The sequence below is a fragment of the Scyliorhinus torazame genome, chromosome 30 (assembly GCF_047496885.1).
Source record: "Scyliorhinus torazame isolate Kashiwa2021f chromosome 30, sScyTor2.1, whole genome shotgun sequence".
Classification (NCBI taxonomy): domain Eukaryota; kingdom Metazoa; phylum Chordata; class Chondrichthyes; order Carcharhiniformes; family Scyliorhinidae; genus Scyliorhinus; species Scyliorhinus torazame.
In genome coordinates, this window is record NC_092736.1 from 1350971 (window position 1) to 1364069 (window position 13099).

Consider the following 13099-nt stretch of genomic DNA (forward strand, 5'->3'; position numbering starts at 1 on the left):
CACAGATCTTTGCATCATTTGCAAACTTAGCAATTGTGCCTTCAGTACCTTCTTCCAGATCATTAATGTATATTGTAAAAAGTTGTGGTCCCATCACAGACCCCTGAGGCACACCACTAGTCACCGACTGCCATCCTGAAAAAGACCCCTTTATCCCCACTGACTTCTGCCAGTCAGCCAATCCTCTATCCAGGCCAGGATCTTACCATGAACACCATGAGCTCTTAACTTATTTAACAGTCTCCTATGCGGCACCTTGTCAAAGGCCTTCTGGAAATCTAAATAAATCATGTCCACTGGTTCTCTTTTGTCTAACTTCCTTGTTACCTCCTCAAAGAACTCTAACACATTTGTCAGACACGACCTCCTTTTGACAACGCCGTGCTGACTCAGTCCTATTTTACCATGCACTTCCAAGTGCTTTGCGATTTCATCTTTAATAACAGACTCTAAAATCTTACCAATGACCGAAGTCAGGCTAACCGGCCTATAATTTCCCATCTTCTGCCTCCCGACCTTCTTAAACAGTGGTGTTACATTAGCTACCTTCAAGACCTCTGGGACCCTTCCTGCCTTCAGTGATTCCTGAAAGACCATCACTAATGCCTCCACAATTTCCACAGCTATCTCTTTTAGGACCCTGGGGTGTAGTCCATCCGGTCCAGGTGACTTATCCACCTTCAGAACTTTCAGTTTCTCCAGAACCTTCTCCTTAGTAATGGTCACTGCACTCGCCTCTGCCCCCTGATTCTCCTGGAGCTCTGGCATCCCACTGGTGTCTTCCACCGTGAAGACTGATGCAAAGTAACTATTCAGTTCATCTGCAATTTCTTAGTTTCCTATTGTTACTTCTCCAGCCACATTTTCTAGTGGTCCAATGTCTATTTTTGCCTCTCTTATCTTTTATATATTGAAAAAATCTCTTCCTATCTTCCTTTGTATTACTAGCTAGCTTGCACTCATACTTCATCTTCTCCCCCCTTATTGCTATTTTAGTTGTCCTCTGCTCGCTTTTAAAGGCTTCCCAATCCTCTGGTTTCCCACTAATCCTCACCACTTTGTATGCTTTTTCTTTAGCCTTTATGCTGTCCTTGACATCCCTCGTCAGCCATGGATGCCTTGTCCTCCCCTTAGCATGTTTCCTCCTCCTTGGCATGAATTTCTGTTGTGCCTCCCTAATAACCCCCCAAAACACCTTCCATTGCTGTTCCACGGTCTTCCCGGCTAGGCTCCTTTTCCACTCAACTCTGGCCAGCTCCTCCCTCATGTCTTTGTAGTTACCCTTATTTAATTGTAATACCATTACATCTGATTGCAGCTTCTCCCTCTCAAACTGCAGGGTAAATTCTACCATATTGTGGTCACTGCTCCCTAAGGGTTCCTTCACCTTAAGTTCCCTAATCAAGTCTGCCTCATTACACATCGCCAAATCTAGAATTGCCTGTTCCCTAGCAGGCTCTGTCACAAGCTGCTGCAAAAAAACATCTCTTAGACATTCCACAAATTCCATTTCTTGGGATCCACTACCAACCTGATTTTCCCAGTCCACCTGCATATTTTAGTCCCCCATGATTATTGCAATATTGCCTTTTTCACATGACTTTTCTATCTCCTGATTTATTTTATGCCCCACATCCTGACTACTGCTTGGGGGCTTGTACATAACTCCCATCAGGGTCTTTTTACTTTTGCGATTCCTCAATTCTACCCACAGAGAGTCTATGCCTTCTGATCCTATATCGCTCCTTGCTAGCGATTTAACTTCAATCCTGACTAACAATGCAACCCCGCCTCCCTTTGCCCACCTGCCTGTCCTTTCAATATGACATATATCCTTGGATATTTAGATCCCAGCCCTGATCCCCTTGCAGCCACGTCTCTGTGATGCCCACAACATCGTACCGGCCAATTTCAATGTGCGCAACAAGCTCATTTACCTTGTTCCGTATACTGCGTGCATTTAGGTACAACACCCTCAATCCTGCATTGGCCACCTCCCTTTTCACACTCTCCTTAGTCACTGTACCCTGTACTGTGGCCCTTTTTGATTTTTGACTATGGTTTCTCTGCCTTACATGTTCTCCCTTACTGCTTTTTGTTTCTGGCTCCGTTTTACTTCCCTCCGACTTCTTGCATCGGTTCCCATCCCCCTTCCACATTAGTTTAAACCTTCCCCAACAGCAGTAGCAAACCCCTCCCCGCCCCCAAGACATCAGTTCCAGTCCTGCCCAGGTGCAGCCCATCCAGTTTGTACAGGTCCCACCTCCCCCAGAACCAGTTCCAATGCCCCAGGTATTTGAATCTTTCCCTCTTGCACCATCTCTCAAGCCACGCATTCATCCTATCCACCCTGACATTCCTACTCTGACCAGCTCATGGCGCTGGTAGCAATCTTGAGATTACTACCTTTGAGGTCCTACTTTTTAGTTCAACTCCTAACTCCCTGAATTCAGCTTGTTGGACCTCATGTGCACCCCGACAGCTCCGAGGCACCATTGGCCCTTGCACCAGGAGGCAACATACCATCCTGGAGTCTCGATTGCATCCACAGAACCGCCGGTTTATTCTCCCTACGATTGAGTCCCCTATCACTATAGCCCTGCCATTCCTCTTCCTGCCCTCCTGTGCAGCAGAGCCAGCCATGGTGCCATTAACCTGGCTGCTGCTGCTTTCCCCTGGTGAGCCATCTCCCTCAACAGTATCCAAAACGGTCTTTCTGTTTTGCAGGGAGATGACCGCAGGGGACACCTGCACTGCCTTCCTACTCTTGCTCTGACATTTGGTCACCCATTTTCTATCTCCCTCAGCAATTTTCACCTGCGGTGTGACCAACTCGCTAAATGTGCTCAGGGATTAACTGAGTGAATCTCTGCACACCCTCCAGCACAAGTATGTCCTTTCTCAGGTAAGGAGACCAAAACTGAACACAATACTCCAGGTGTGACCTCACTAACACCTTATACAATTGCAGCATATCCTCCCTAGTCTTAAACTCCATCCCTCTAGCAATGAAGGACAAAATTCCATTCGCCTTCTTAATCACCTGTTGCACCTGTAAACCAACTTTTTGCAACTCATGCACTAGGACACCCAGGTCCCTCTGCACAGCAGCATGTTTTATCATTTAAATAATAATCCCTTTTGTTGTTATTCCTACCAAAATGGATAACCTCACATTTGTCAACAGTGTATTCCATCTGCTAGACCCTAGCCCATTCACGTAAACTATCCAAATCCCTCTGCAGACTTCCGGTATCCTCGGTACATTTTGCTTTACCACTCATGTTAGTGTCGTCTGCAAACTTGGACACATTGCACTTGGTCCCCAACTCCAAATCATCTATATAAATTGTGAACAATTGTGGGCCCAACTCTGATCCCTGAGGGACACCACTAGCTACTGATTGCCAACCAGAGAAACACCCATTAATCCCCACTCTTTGCTTTCCATTAATTAACAAATCCTCTACCCTGGAGGTGCAGGAGAACAATGCGAGGAGGAAGAACTTAAGGATTCTTGGTCTTCCCGAAGGTGCAGAAGGGGCGGACGTCGGGGCATATGTGAGCACGATGCTGCATTCGTTAATGGGATCGGAGGCCCCGACGGGTCCACTGGAGGTGGAGGGAGCCTATCGGGTTATGGTGCGAAGACCGAGGGCTGGAGAAATTCCTCGAGCAATAGTTGTGAGATTTCTCCGATACAAGGACAGAGAGATGGTCCTCAGATGGGCCAAGAAAACTCGGAACAGTAGGTGGGAGAACGCGGTGATCCGTGTATATCAAGATTGGAGTGCGGAGGTGGCGAGAAGGAGGGCAAGCTTTAATCGGGCCAAGGCGGTGTTGCATTAAAGGAAGGTCAAATTCGGAATGTTGCAACCGGCAAGACTGTGGGTCACACATCTAGGAAAACACCATTATTTTGAAACGGCAGACGAGGCGTGGACATTTATTGTCGAGGAGAAGCTGGAGTGAGCGGGCCAGAAAAAGAACGTTTGGGACAAAAGTGGGAGGGTGAATTTGTGGGATGAAGGGGGGGAAAAGGGGGAAGAGAGGACTTCCCAGGTTGTTAAACCTGCGACCCTGTAACTTCTCTCTCTTCCCCATGTCGTGGGGGAGGGGGTGAGGGAGGATGAGGAGCTGTGGGCGCCGGCCATTGGGGGCGGGGCCAAAAGGGGAAGCGCGGGCTTTGTTCCCGCACTATGGTAATCATGGCGGGAACAGGGAAGCAGGAAGGAGGGGGCCTCGCACAGTGTGAGCCGAGGTCACGAGGGGATGCCGAGATCGGCCAGAGTTTGCTGGCTTCTGGGAGCAACATGGGGGGTGCAATTACGCTAGCTTGGGATCTAGCGGGGGGGGGGGGTTAACTGGGTTGCTGCTGCTGGGGAGAAGGGGGAACTGGTATGGGAGGGGGGGGGTCGGGGGGGGGGCACCGCCTGGGGGGGATACAGCTACGTGGGAACCGGGTGAGGAACTGGATTGAAAAAGGAAATGGCTAGTCGTCAGGGGGGGGGGGGGGTAAAGAGCCCCCCCAACCCGGTTGATCACGTGGAATGTGAGAGGGCTGAACGGGCCGATAAGAGGGCACGGATACTCGCACACCTAAAGAAACTTAAGGCAGATGTGGTTATGCTTCAGGAGACGCATCTGAAGCTGACAGACCAGGTTAGACTTCGCAAAGGATGGGTGGGGCAGGTGTTTCATTCGGGGCTAGATGCAAAAAACAGGGGGGTGGCCATACTAGTGGGGAAGCGGGTAATGTTTGAGGCAAAGACTATAGTGGCGGATAGTGGAGGCAGATACGTGATGGTGAGTGGCAAACTGCAAGGGGAGGCGGTGGTATTAGTGAACGTGTATGCCCCGAACTGGGATGATGCCAATTTTATGAGGCGTATGTTAGGACGAATCCCGGACCTAGAAGTGGGGAAGTTGGTAATGGGTGGAGACTTTAATACGGCGCTGGACCCAGGGCTGGACAGATCGAGGTCCAGGACTGGAAGGAGGCCGGCTGCAGCTAGGGTGCTTAAGGATGTTATGGTGCAGATGGGAGGAGTAGATCCCTGGAGATTTAGTAGACCTAGGAGTAAGGAGTTTTCGTTTTTCTCCTATGTACATAAAGTATTTTCACGAATAGATTTTTTTGTTTTGGGAAGGGCACTGATCCCAAAGATGACGGGGACGGAGTACACGGCTATAGCCATCTCGGATCATGCTCCACACTGGGTGGACCTGGAGATAGGGGAAGAAAAACAACAGCTTCCACCCTGGAGAATGGACATGGGATTATTGGCAGATGAGGGTGTGTGTTTAAGGGTGAGGGGGTGTATTGAAAGGTACTTGGAACATAATGATAATGGGGAGGTACAGGTGGGAGTGGTCTGGGAGGCACTGAAGGCAGTGGTTAGAGGGGAGCTGATATCTATTAGGGCACATAAAGGAAAGCAGGAGGGTAGGGAAAGGGAGCGGTTGCTGAAAGAACTTCTGAGGGTGGACAGACAATACGCGGAGGCACCGGAGGAGGGACTATACAGGGAAAGGCAAAGGTTACATGTAGAATTTGACTTGTTGACTACGGGTAAGGCAGAGGCACAATGGAGGAAGGCACAGGGAGTACAGTACGAATATGGGGAGAAGGCGAGTAGGTTGTTGGCCCACCAACTGAGGAAAAGGGGAGCAGCGAGGGAGATAGGGGGGGGGTGAGAGTTGAGGAGGGAGAGATGGAGCGGGGAGCGGAGAGACTGAATGGAGTGTTCAAGGCATTTTATGAAAGATTATATGAAGCGCAGCCCCCGGACGGGAAGGAGAGAATGATGTGCTTTCTGATCAGCTGGAATTTCCTAAGGTGGAGGAACAGGAGAGAGTGGGGTTGGGAGCACAGATTGAGACGGAGGAAGTAGTGAAAGGGATTGGAAGCATGCAGGCGGGGAAGGCCCCGGGACCAGACGGATTCCCAGTTGAATTCTATAAGAAATATTTGTACTTGCTGGCCCCGCTACTGATGAGAACCTTTAATGAGACGAGGGAAAGGGGGCAGCTGCCCCGGACGATGTCAGAGGCAACGATATCGCTCCTCCTAAAGAAGGAAAAAGACCCGCTGCAATGCGGGTCATACAGGCCCATTTCTCTCCTGAATGTGGATGCTAAGATTTTGGCCAAGGTAATAGCAATGAGGATAGAGGATTGTGTCCCGGGGGTGGTCCATGAGGACCAAACTGGGTTTGTGAAGGGGAGACAGCTAAATACAAATATACGGAGGCTGTTAGGGGTAATGATGATGCCCCGACCAGAGGGGGAAGCGGAGATAGTGGTGGCGATGGATGCCGAGAAAGCATTTGATAGAGTGGAGTGGGATTATTTGTGGGAGGTGTTGAGGAGATTTGGCTTTGGGGACGGGTATATCAGGTGGGTACAGTTGCTGTATAGGGCCCCGATGGCGAGCGTGGTCACGAATGGACGGGGGTCTGACTATTTTCGGCTCCATAGAGGGACGAGGCAGGGATGTCCTCTGTCCCCGTTATTGTTTGCATTGGCGATTGAACCCCTGGCCATGGCACTGAGGGGTGCCAGGAAGTGGAGGGGAGTACTTAGGGGGGGGGGGGGGGGGGAGAAGAACACCGGGTATCTCTGTATGCGGATGATTTGTTGCTATATGTGGCGGACCCGCCGGAGGGGATGCCAGAGATAATGCGAATACTTGGGGAGTTTGGGGATTTTTCAGGGTATAAACTGATCATGGGGAAAAGTGAGTTATTTGTGGTGCATCCGGGGGAGCAGAGCAGAGAGATAGAGGATTTACCGTTGAGGAAGGTAACAAGGGACTTCCGGTACCTGGGGATCCAGATAGCCAAGTATTGGGGTACATTACGTAGGCTTAATTTAACACGGTTGGTGGAACAGATGGAGGAGGATTTCAAGAGATGGGACATGGTGTCCCTGTCATTGGCAGGTAGGGTGCAGGCGGTTAAAATGGTGGTCCTCCCGAGATTCCTTTTTGTGTTCCAGTGCCTCCCGGTGGTGATCACGAAGGCTTTTTTCAAAAGAATTGAGAAGAGCATTATGAGTTTTGTGTGGGCTGGGAAGACCCCGAGAGTGAGGCGGGGATTCTTGCAGCGTAGTAGGGACAGGGGGGGGCTGGCACTACCGAGCCTAAGTGAGTACTACTGGGCCGCCAATGTTTCAATGGTGTGTAAGTGGATGGGACAAGGGGAGGGAGCGGCGTGGAAGAGATTGGAGAGGGCGTCCTGCAGGGGGACTAGCCTGCAAGCAATGGTGACGGCGCCGATGCCGTTCTCACCGAAGAAATACACCACAAGCCCGGTGGTGGTGGCTACATTGAAAATTTGGGGGCAGTGGAGACGGCATAGGGGAGGGACGGGAGCTTCGGTGCGGTCCCCGATAAGAAACAATCATAGGTTCGTTCCGGGGAGAATGGATGGGGGATTTGGAGCATGGCAAAGAGCTCGGGTAGTACAATTAAGAGATCTATTTGTAGATGGGACGTTTGCGAGTCTGGGAGCGCTGACGGAGAAATATGGGTTGCCCCAAGGGAATGCATTTCGGTATATGCAATTGAGGGCTTTTGCGAGGCAACAGGTGAGGGAATTCCCGCAGCTCCCGACGCAGGGAGTGCAGGATAGAGTGATCTCAGAGACATGGGTGGGGGACGGTAAGGTGGCGGACATATACAGGGAGATGAGGGACGAGGGAGAGATCATGGTAGATGAGCTGAAAGGGAAATGGATAGAAGAACTGGGGGAGGAGATTGAGGAGGGGCTGTGGGCTGATGCCCTACGTAGGGTAAACTCATCGTCCTCGTGTGCCAGGCTAAGCCTGATACAATTTAAAGTGTTACACAGGGCACATATGACTGGAGCACGGCTCAGTAAATTTTTTGGGATAGAGGATAGGTGTGCGAGATGCTCGAGAAGCCCAGTTAATCACACCCACATGTTCTGGTCATGCCCGGCACTACAGGGGTTTTGGGTGGGGGTGGCAAAGGTGCTTTCGAAGGTGGTGGGGGTCCAGGTCGAACCAAGCTGGGGGTTGGCTATATTTGGGGTTGCAGAAGAGCCGGGAGTGCAGGAGGCGAGAGGGGCTGACGTGTTGGCCTTTGCGTCCCTTGTAGCCCAGCGCAGGATATTGTTAATGTGGAAGGAAGCCAAACCCCCGGGTGTGGAGACCTGGATAAACGATATGGCAGGGTTCATAAAGTTAGAACGGATTAAGTTCGTGTTAAGGGGTTCGGCTCAGGGGTTCACCAGGCGGTGGCAACCGTTCGTCGACTACCTCACAGAAAGATAGAGGGAGTGGAAAAGTAGTAGATAACAGCAGCAACCCAGGGGGGAGGGGGGAGGGAACGGAATCGGACGGACTCTCAGGGATGTTATTGTATATGTATAGGTATTTGGTATATGTAATTGTATATTGGATTGTTGGATTGTATTTTTGGAGAGTATTTATTTTGGACAAGGCAGTTGCCATTTAGTTTTGTTTTTTGTTTTTGTTTATATATTACTTATTTATTTGTTTAAAACTGGCCACGGTTATTTATATTGCGTTATTGTTGTGTAAAAGAAACACTACGTATTGTTATGTTTGGCCAAAAAACTTGAATAAAATATATTTTTTATAAAAAAATCCTCTACCCATGCTACTACTTTACCCTTAAAGCCATGCATCATTATCTTAAGCAGCAACCTTTTGTGTGGCACCTTCTCAAAAGCTTTCAGGAAATCCAGATATACCGCATCCATTGGCTCCCCGTTGGCTACCGCACTGGTAATGTCCTCAAAAAATTCCACTAAATTAGTTAGGCACGACCTGCCCTTTATGAACCCATGCTGCGTCTGCCCAATGGGACAATTTCCATCCAGATGCCTCGCTATTTCTTCCTCGATTACAGATTCCAGTATCTTCCCTACTACCGTAAGCTAACTGGCCTATAATTTCCTGCTTTCTGCCTACCTCCTTTTTTTTTTACCCCAAACTAATCCCTGGGATGTCAAGATTGTCATACAAGGGGGATAAAGGTGGGAAATGTACAAACTGCGCATAGTGTGGTGTTGAAGCCATGTTGAAGTATGTTTGGAATAAAATATCATTTAATAAAAGATTGTTGTATGAGGAGAGATTGTGGAAACTGGGCCAAGAGGAACGAGAATTAATCTCATTGAAACTTACAAACTCTTTACAGGGTGTGGATGGGGTAGATATACTACCGAGGTACGTGTGAACTCACTATTTCCATTAGGTCCTCTCCCTGTAGTGCCATGTTATGCGATTCATTTGGTCTCAATTTGATTAATAAGTAGTCCTCCAAGTTGATGAGCGGGATTCTCCGTCCGCATCCGCCCAGCGACCGGAGAATCTCATCCGAGGTCAATGGAGTTCTCCATTGTACGCAGCTCCCATGACGTTCTTGCAGCAGGCAGGGTGGGAGAATCCAGCTCGATGTCTGCCAACAAGGTCCCAATATAATTCTGCTAGTAACTACTCTTCCCCCAAAGAGGTTGAGAGGAATTTGAGGAAGGGCCCCGACATCAATATACAAACTCCATGTTCAGTAACAGATTTCTGTTGTGAAGACATCAATATCACGGAATCACAGAATGGTTACAACAAAGAAGGTGGCTATTAGATTGTGTCTGTGCTGGTTCGCAGAAGTAGCAATTCATCCAGAGCCACTCTCCCACCATCTCACCGTAACCCTGCATATCTCTCTTTTCAGATAATATTAATTCCCTCTTGAATGCTCGATTAATTCTACCCCCACCACACTGAGATCCTAACCATCCGCTATGTGAATAAAGTTTTCCTCAACGTTTCGTTTACCAATTACATTAAATCTGTTCTTCCTCGTTCCAGATTCTTCCATCCATGGGAATAGTTTCTCCCTATCAACTCTGTCCAGACCCCTCAATTTTGAATACCTCTATCAAATCTCCTTTCAACTTTATATTCAAGGAGAAACAAGAATAGGACTAAGATTAATCTAATTGTAAAGCTACATATACAGATACACAAATTCTCACCATTATGGAGTAAAGCAACTTCAAAGAATAAACTTTTACACAGTTAGCATATGTCGCAATGTGTAAGCAAGCAAATTTGCCAAATGTCAACCAAAGAGCCAAACTCCTGTACTACATGGTTAGGTAGAGAAATTCTAAACTTTAGAATTAAAACTGAATATGACAACAGATATTGGAAATAATACATCGCAAAAATATTCTACCCTTCCTCAGTAAAGATTACACATAATGTAACACTCAACAATATTTGCTCTTCAGCATTTAACTCACCTTCCAGCAGGTCTCTTGCCAGACCAGGTTCTGCCCCCGTGGACCGAACAAAGTCTGACAGGACCGCATCCATGTCAAGAGTCATGTGATCATGTAGAGGCACTATTTGACCCACAACAGAACTGGTTTTGGTCGCCAGGCTTTTATTTGGTCATCTGTTGAAAACAACAAAGAAAATAAGAAGTTTCCAGGGAATGTGAAACAAACTTTATATCAATTATCAATCCAGGAAAAGTTCATGGCTACTTCCCTCTAATTGCTGCAGCCAGTCAGGGAAGTATCACAATCCTCGCAGAATTACTGGCTTGTTTTCTGCTGCTGCAATGTAATATGAATGCAACAGCTCACTCCTAACTGTACCATTCAGTAGCTGTGAAAGTAACAACCCCACCAGTGTGTGACAATGACTCATATCTTAGGAACCGAAAGAATAAAAGAAAACAATCCACAACTACAAACAACATTCAACAGAAAGTTAATGACTGTTCCTATTCCACCGCAGTAAGTAAACAAGAACCAGAATTAAAATACAAAGCAACTCTGCTTATTAGACCATAAGACATAGGAGCGGAAGTAAGGCCATTCGGCCCATCGAGTCCACTCCACCATTCAATCATGGCTGATTTCAACTCCATTTACCCGCTCTCTCTCCATAGCCCTTAATTCCTCGAGAAATCAAGAATTTATCAACTTCTGTCTTAAAGACACTCAACGTCCTGGCCTCCACCGCCCTCTGTGGCAATGAATTCCACAGACCCACCACTCTCTGGCTGAAGAAATTTCTAGTCATCTCTGTTCTAAAGTGACACCCTTTTATTCTAAGGCGGTGCCCCCGGGTCCTAGTCTCCCCTGCTAATGGAAACAACTTCCCTACATCCACCCTATCTAAGCCATTCATTATCTTGTAAGTTTCTATTAGATCTCCCCTCAACCTCCTAAACTCCAATGAATATAATCCCAGGATCCTCAGACGTTCATCGTATGTTAGGCCTACCATTCCTGGGATCATCCGTGTGAATCTCCGCTGGACCCGCTCCAGTGCCAGTATGTCCTTCCTGAGGTGTGGGGCCCAAAATTGCTCACAGTATTCTAAATGGGGCCTAACTAGTGCTTTATAAAGCTTCAGAAGTACATCCCTGCATTTATATTCCAAGCCTCTTGAGATAAATGACAACATTGCATTTGCTTTCTTAATTACGGACTCAACCTGCTAGTTTACCTTTAGAGAATCCTGGACTAGGACTCCCAAGTCCCTTTGCACTTCAGAATTATGAATTTTGTCACCGTTTAGAAAATAGTCCATGTAAAATAATGCCTGTTTCACATATACAAAGGCAGGTGCTGAAATCTGTACAAGTAATGGTGTAAATACTCAACAGTTCAGGTGGCATCAGTGGCGATAGAAACTGATTTAACGTTTCAGGGCAATGACGACTCACAGTCATCAACTTGAAGCATCAATTGTTTCTCCCTCTACATATGTTGCATGACGCATTATTATTTCCAGCATTATCTGTTTATATGCCTACAACACATATTCAGTACTGATGGGTTATACACTATCACTTAAACAAAAGCAATTTGGTTGGGCTTGTATTTCAAGAGTAGAATCAACTGCATAATTTGCAAATGAAGAGGCCACCAGTGCTCGAGATGAGTCAGTTTCATAGCAGAGCAACTTAATATAACTTAATGTGCAGGATTCTACCTAAACAAATCAATTATTAAAAATGACATTAAAAAAAAGGTAACTTAATCTCCAAAAAAGTATTATATTTAATGAAGGACACTCAAACTTCACTAACATAAGCTTTATAGGGAAGTTTGGCATTGCTGCTCCCAAGTCTGTAATCAGATTTAATTTAATTTCTAAAACCGCTACTGTGCTTTTTGTTGGGCTATAGGAAGACTCAGTTGTACAGAGGAATGTGAAGGGATGCTGCGTTGGCCAGAACGTTTGTGGATGCGACATTATTCAAAATTGAAGACAAAAACATATCAATGAAAGCTGACCAGATACCAAAGAACAAAATGCAGATTAGGAAGAGAAGGGGCAGAGAACAGAATCTTGGTAGATCGCGGAGTTGCCGTATCGGGGAGGGAAGAGGAGACATTGCTAGAGATGCACACTGGAGAAATGCGGCCATGCAAAGGTGGTCTCATGGAGCAGTAAAACGAAAGACATTTGAGGTGAATGGCATAATGGATCATAACCTGGCCAGTTAGCTCAGATTGGGGAGAGTTTAAACTAATGTGGCAGGGGGATGGGAACCGAGGCAGGAAGTTGGAAGGTAGCAAAACAGGGACAGAAATAAAAGGCAGTAAGGGGGAAAGTGTAAGGCAGAGAAGCCATAGTCAAAAATCAAAAAGGGCGACATTACAAGGTGCAGTGACTGAGGGGAGCTCAGTGAATAGGACCAGGAATACTAAAAGAAATATAACGAGAAGTGAAAACATTAATGGTAAGCGACGCGGCAGGTTCTTACATGAAGATATGGGTTCAACGACAAGGAAAATTAGGAGAAAGGTTAAGAGGAAATATAACTTAGGAGAGGTTACTGATAGAGGTGTTAAGATTCAGAACAGAGGTAAAAAAGCCAACATAAGTGTACTTTACCTGAATGCTCGTAGTATTCGGAATAAGGTAAATGAGTTGTTGGCGCAAATCATCGTGAATGACTATGATTTAGTGGCCATTACTGAAACATGGTTAAAGGATGGTCACGACTGGGAGTTAAATATCCGAGGGTATCAAACTTTTCGGAAGGACAGAGTGGATGGTAAGGGAGGTGGTGTAGCTC

At 47.1% G+C, this 13099-nt stretch overlaps 1 protein-coding gene across 6 annotated transcripts in view; it reads right to left on the minus strand.

Annotated features, from left to right (window-relative positions):
• Positions 1 to 13099, minus strand: part of otud7a (OTU deubiquitinase 7A) — a 162672-nt gene that overhangs the window by 80880 nt on the left and 68693 nt on the right. For all 6 annotated transcript variants that reach the window (XM_072492640.1, XM_072492644.1, XM_072492639.1 and 3 more), the window contains one exon: positions 10299 to 10453. In XM_072492640.1, coding sequence (XP_072348741.1) covers positions 10299 to 10383 — 85 coding nt within the window. In that variant the 5' untranslated portion in view covers positions 10384 to 10453. The remainder of the gene's footprint in view (positions 1 to 10298; positions 10454 to 13099) is intronic.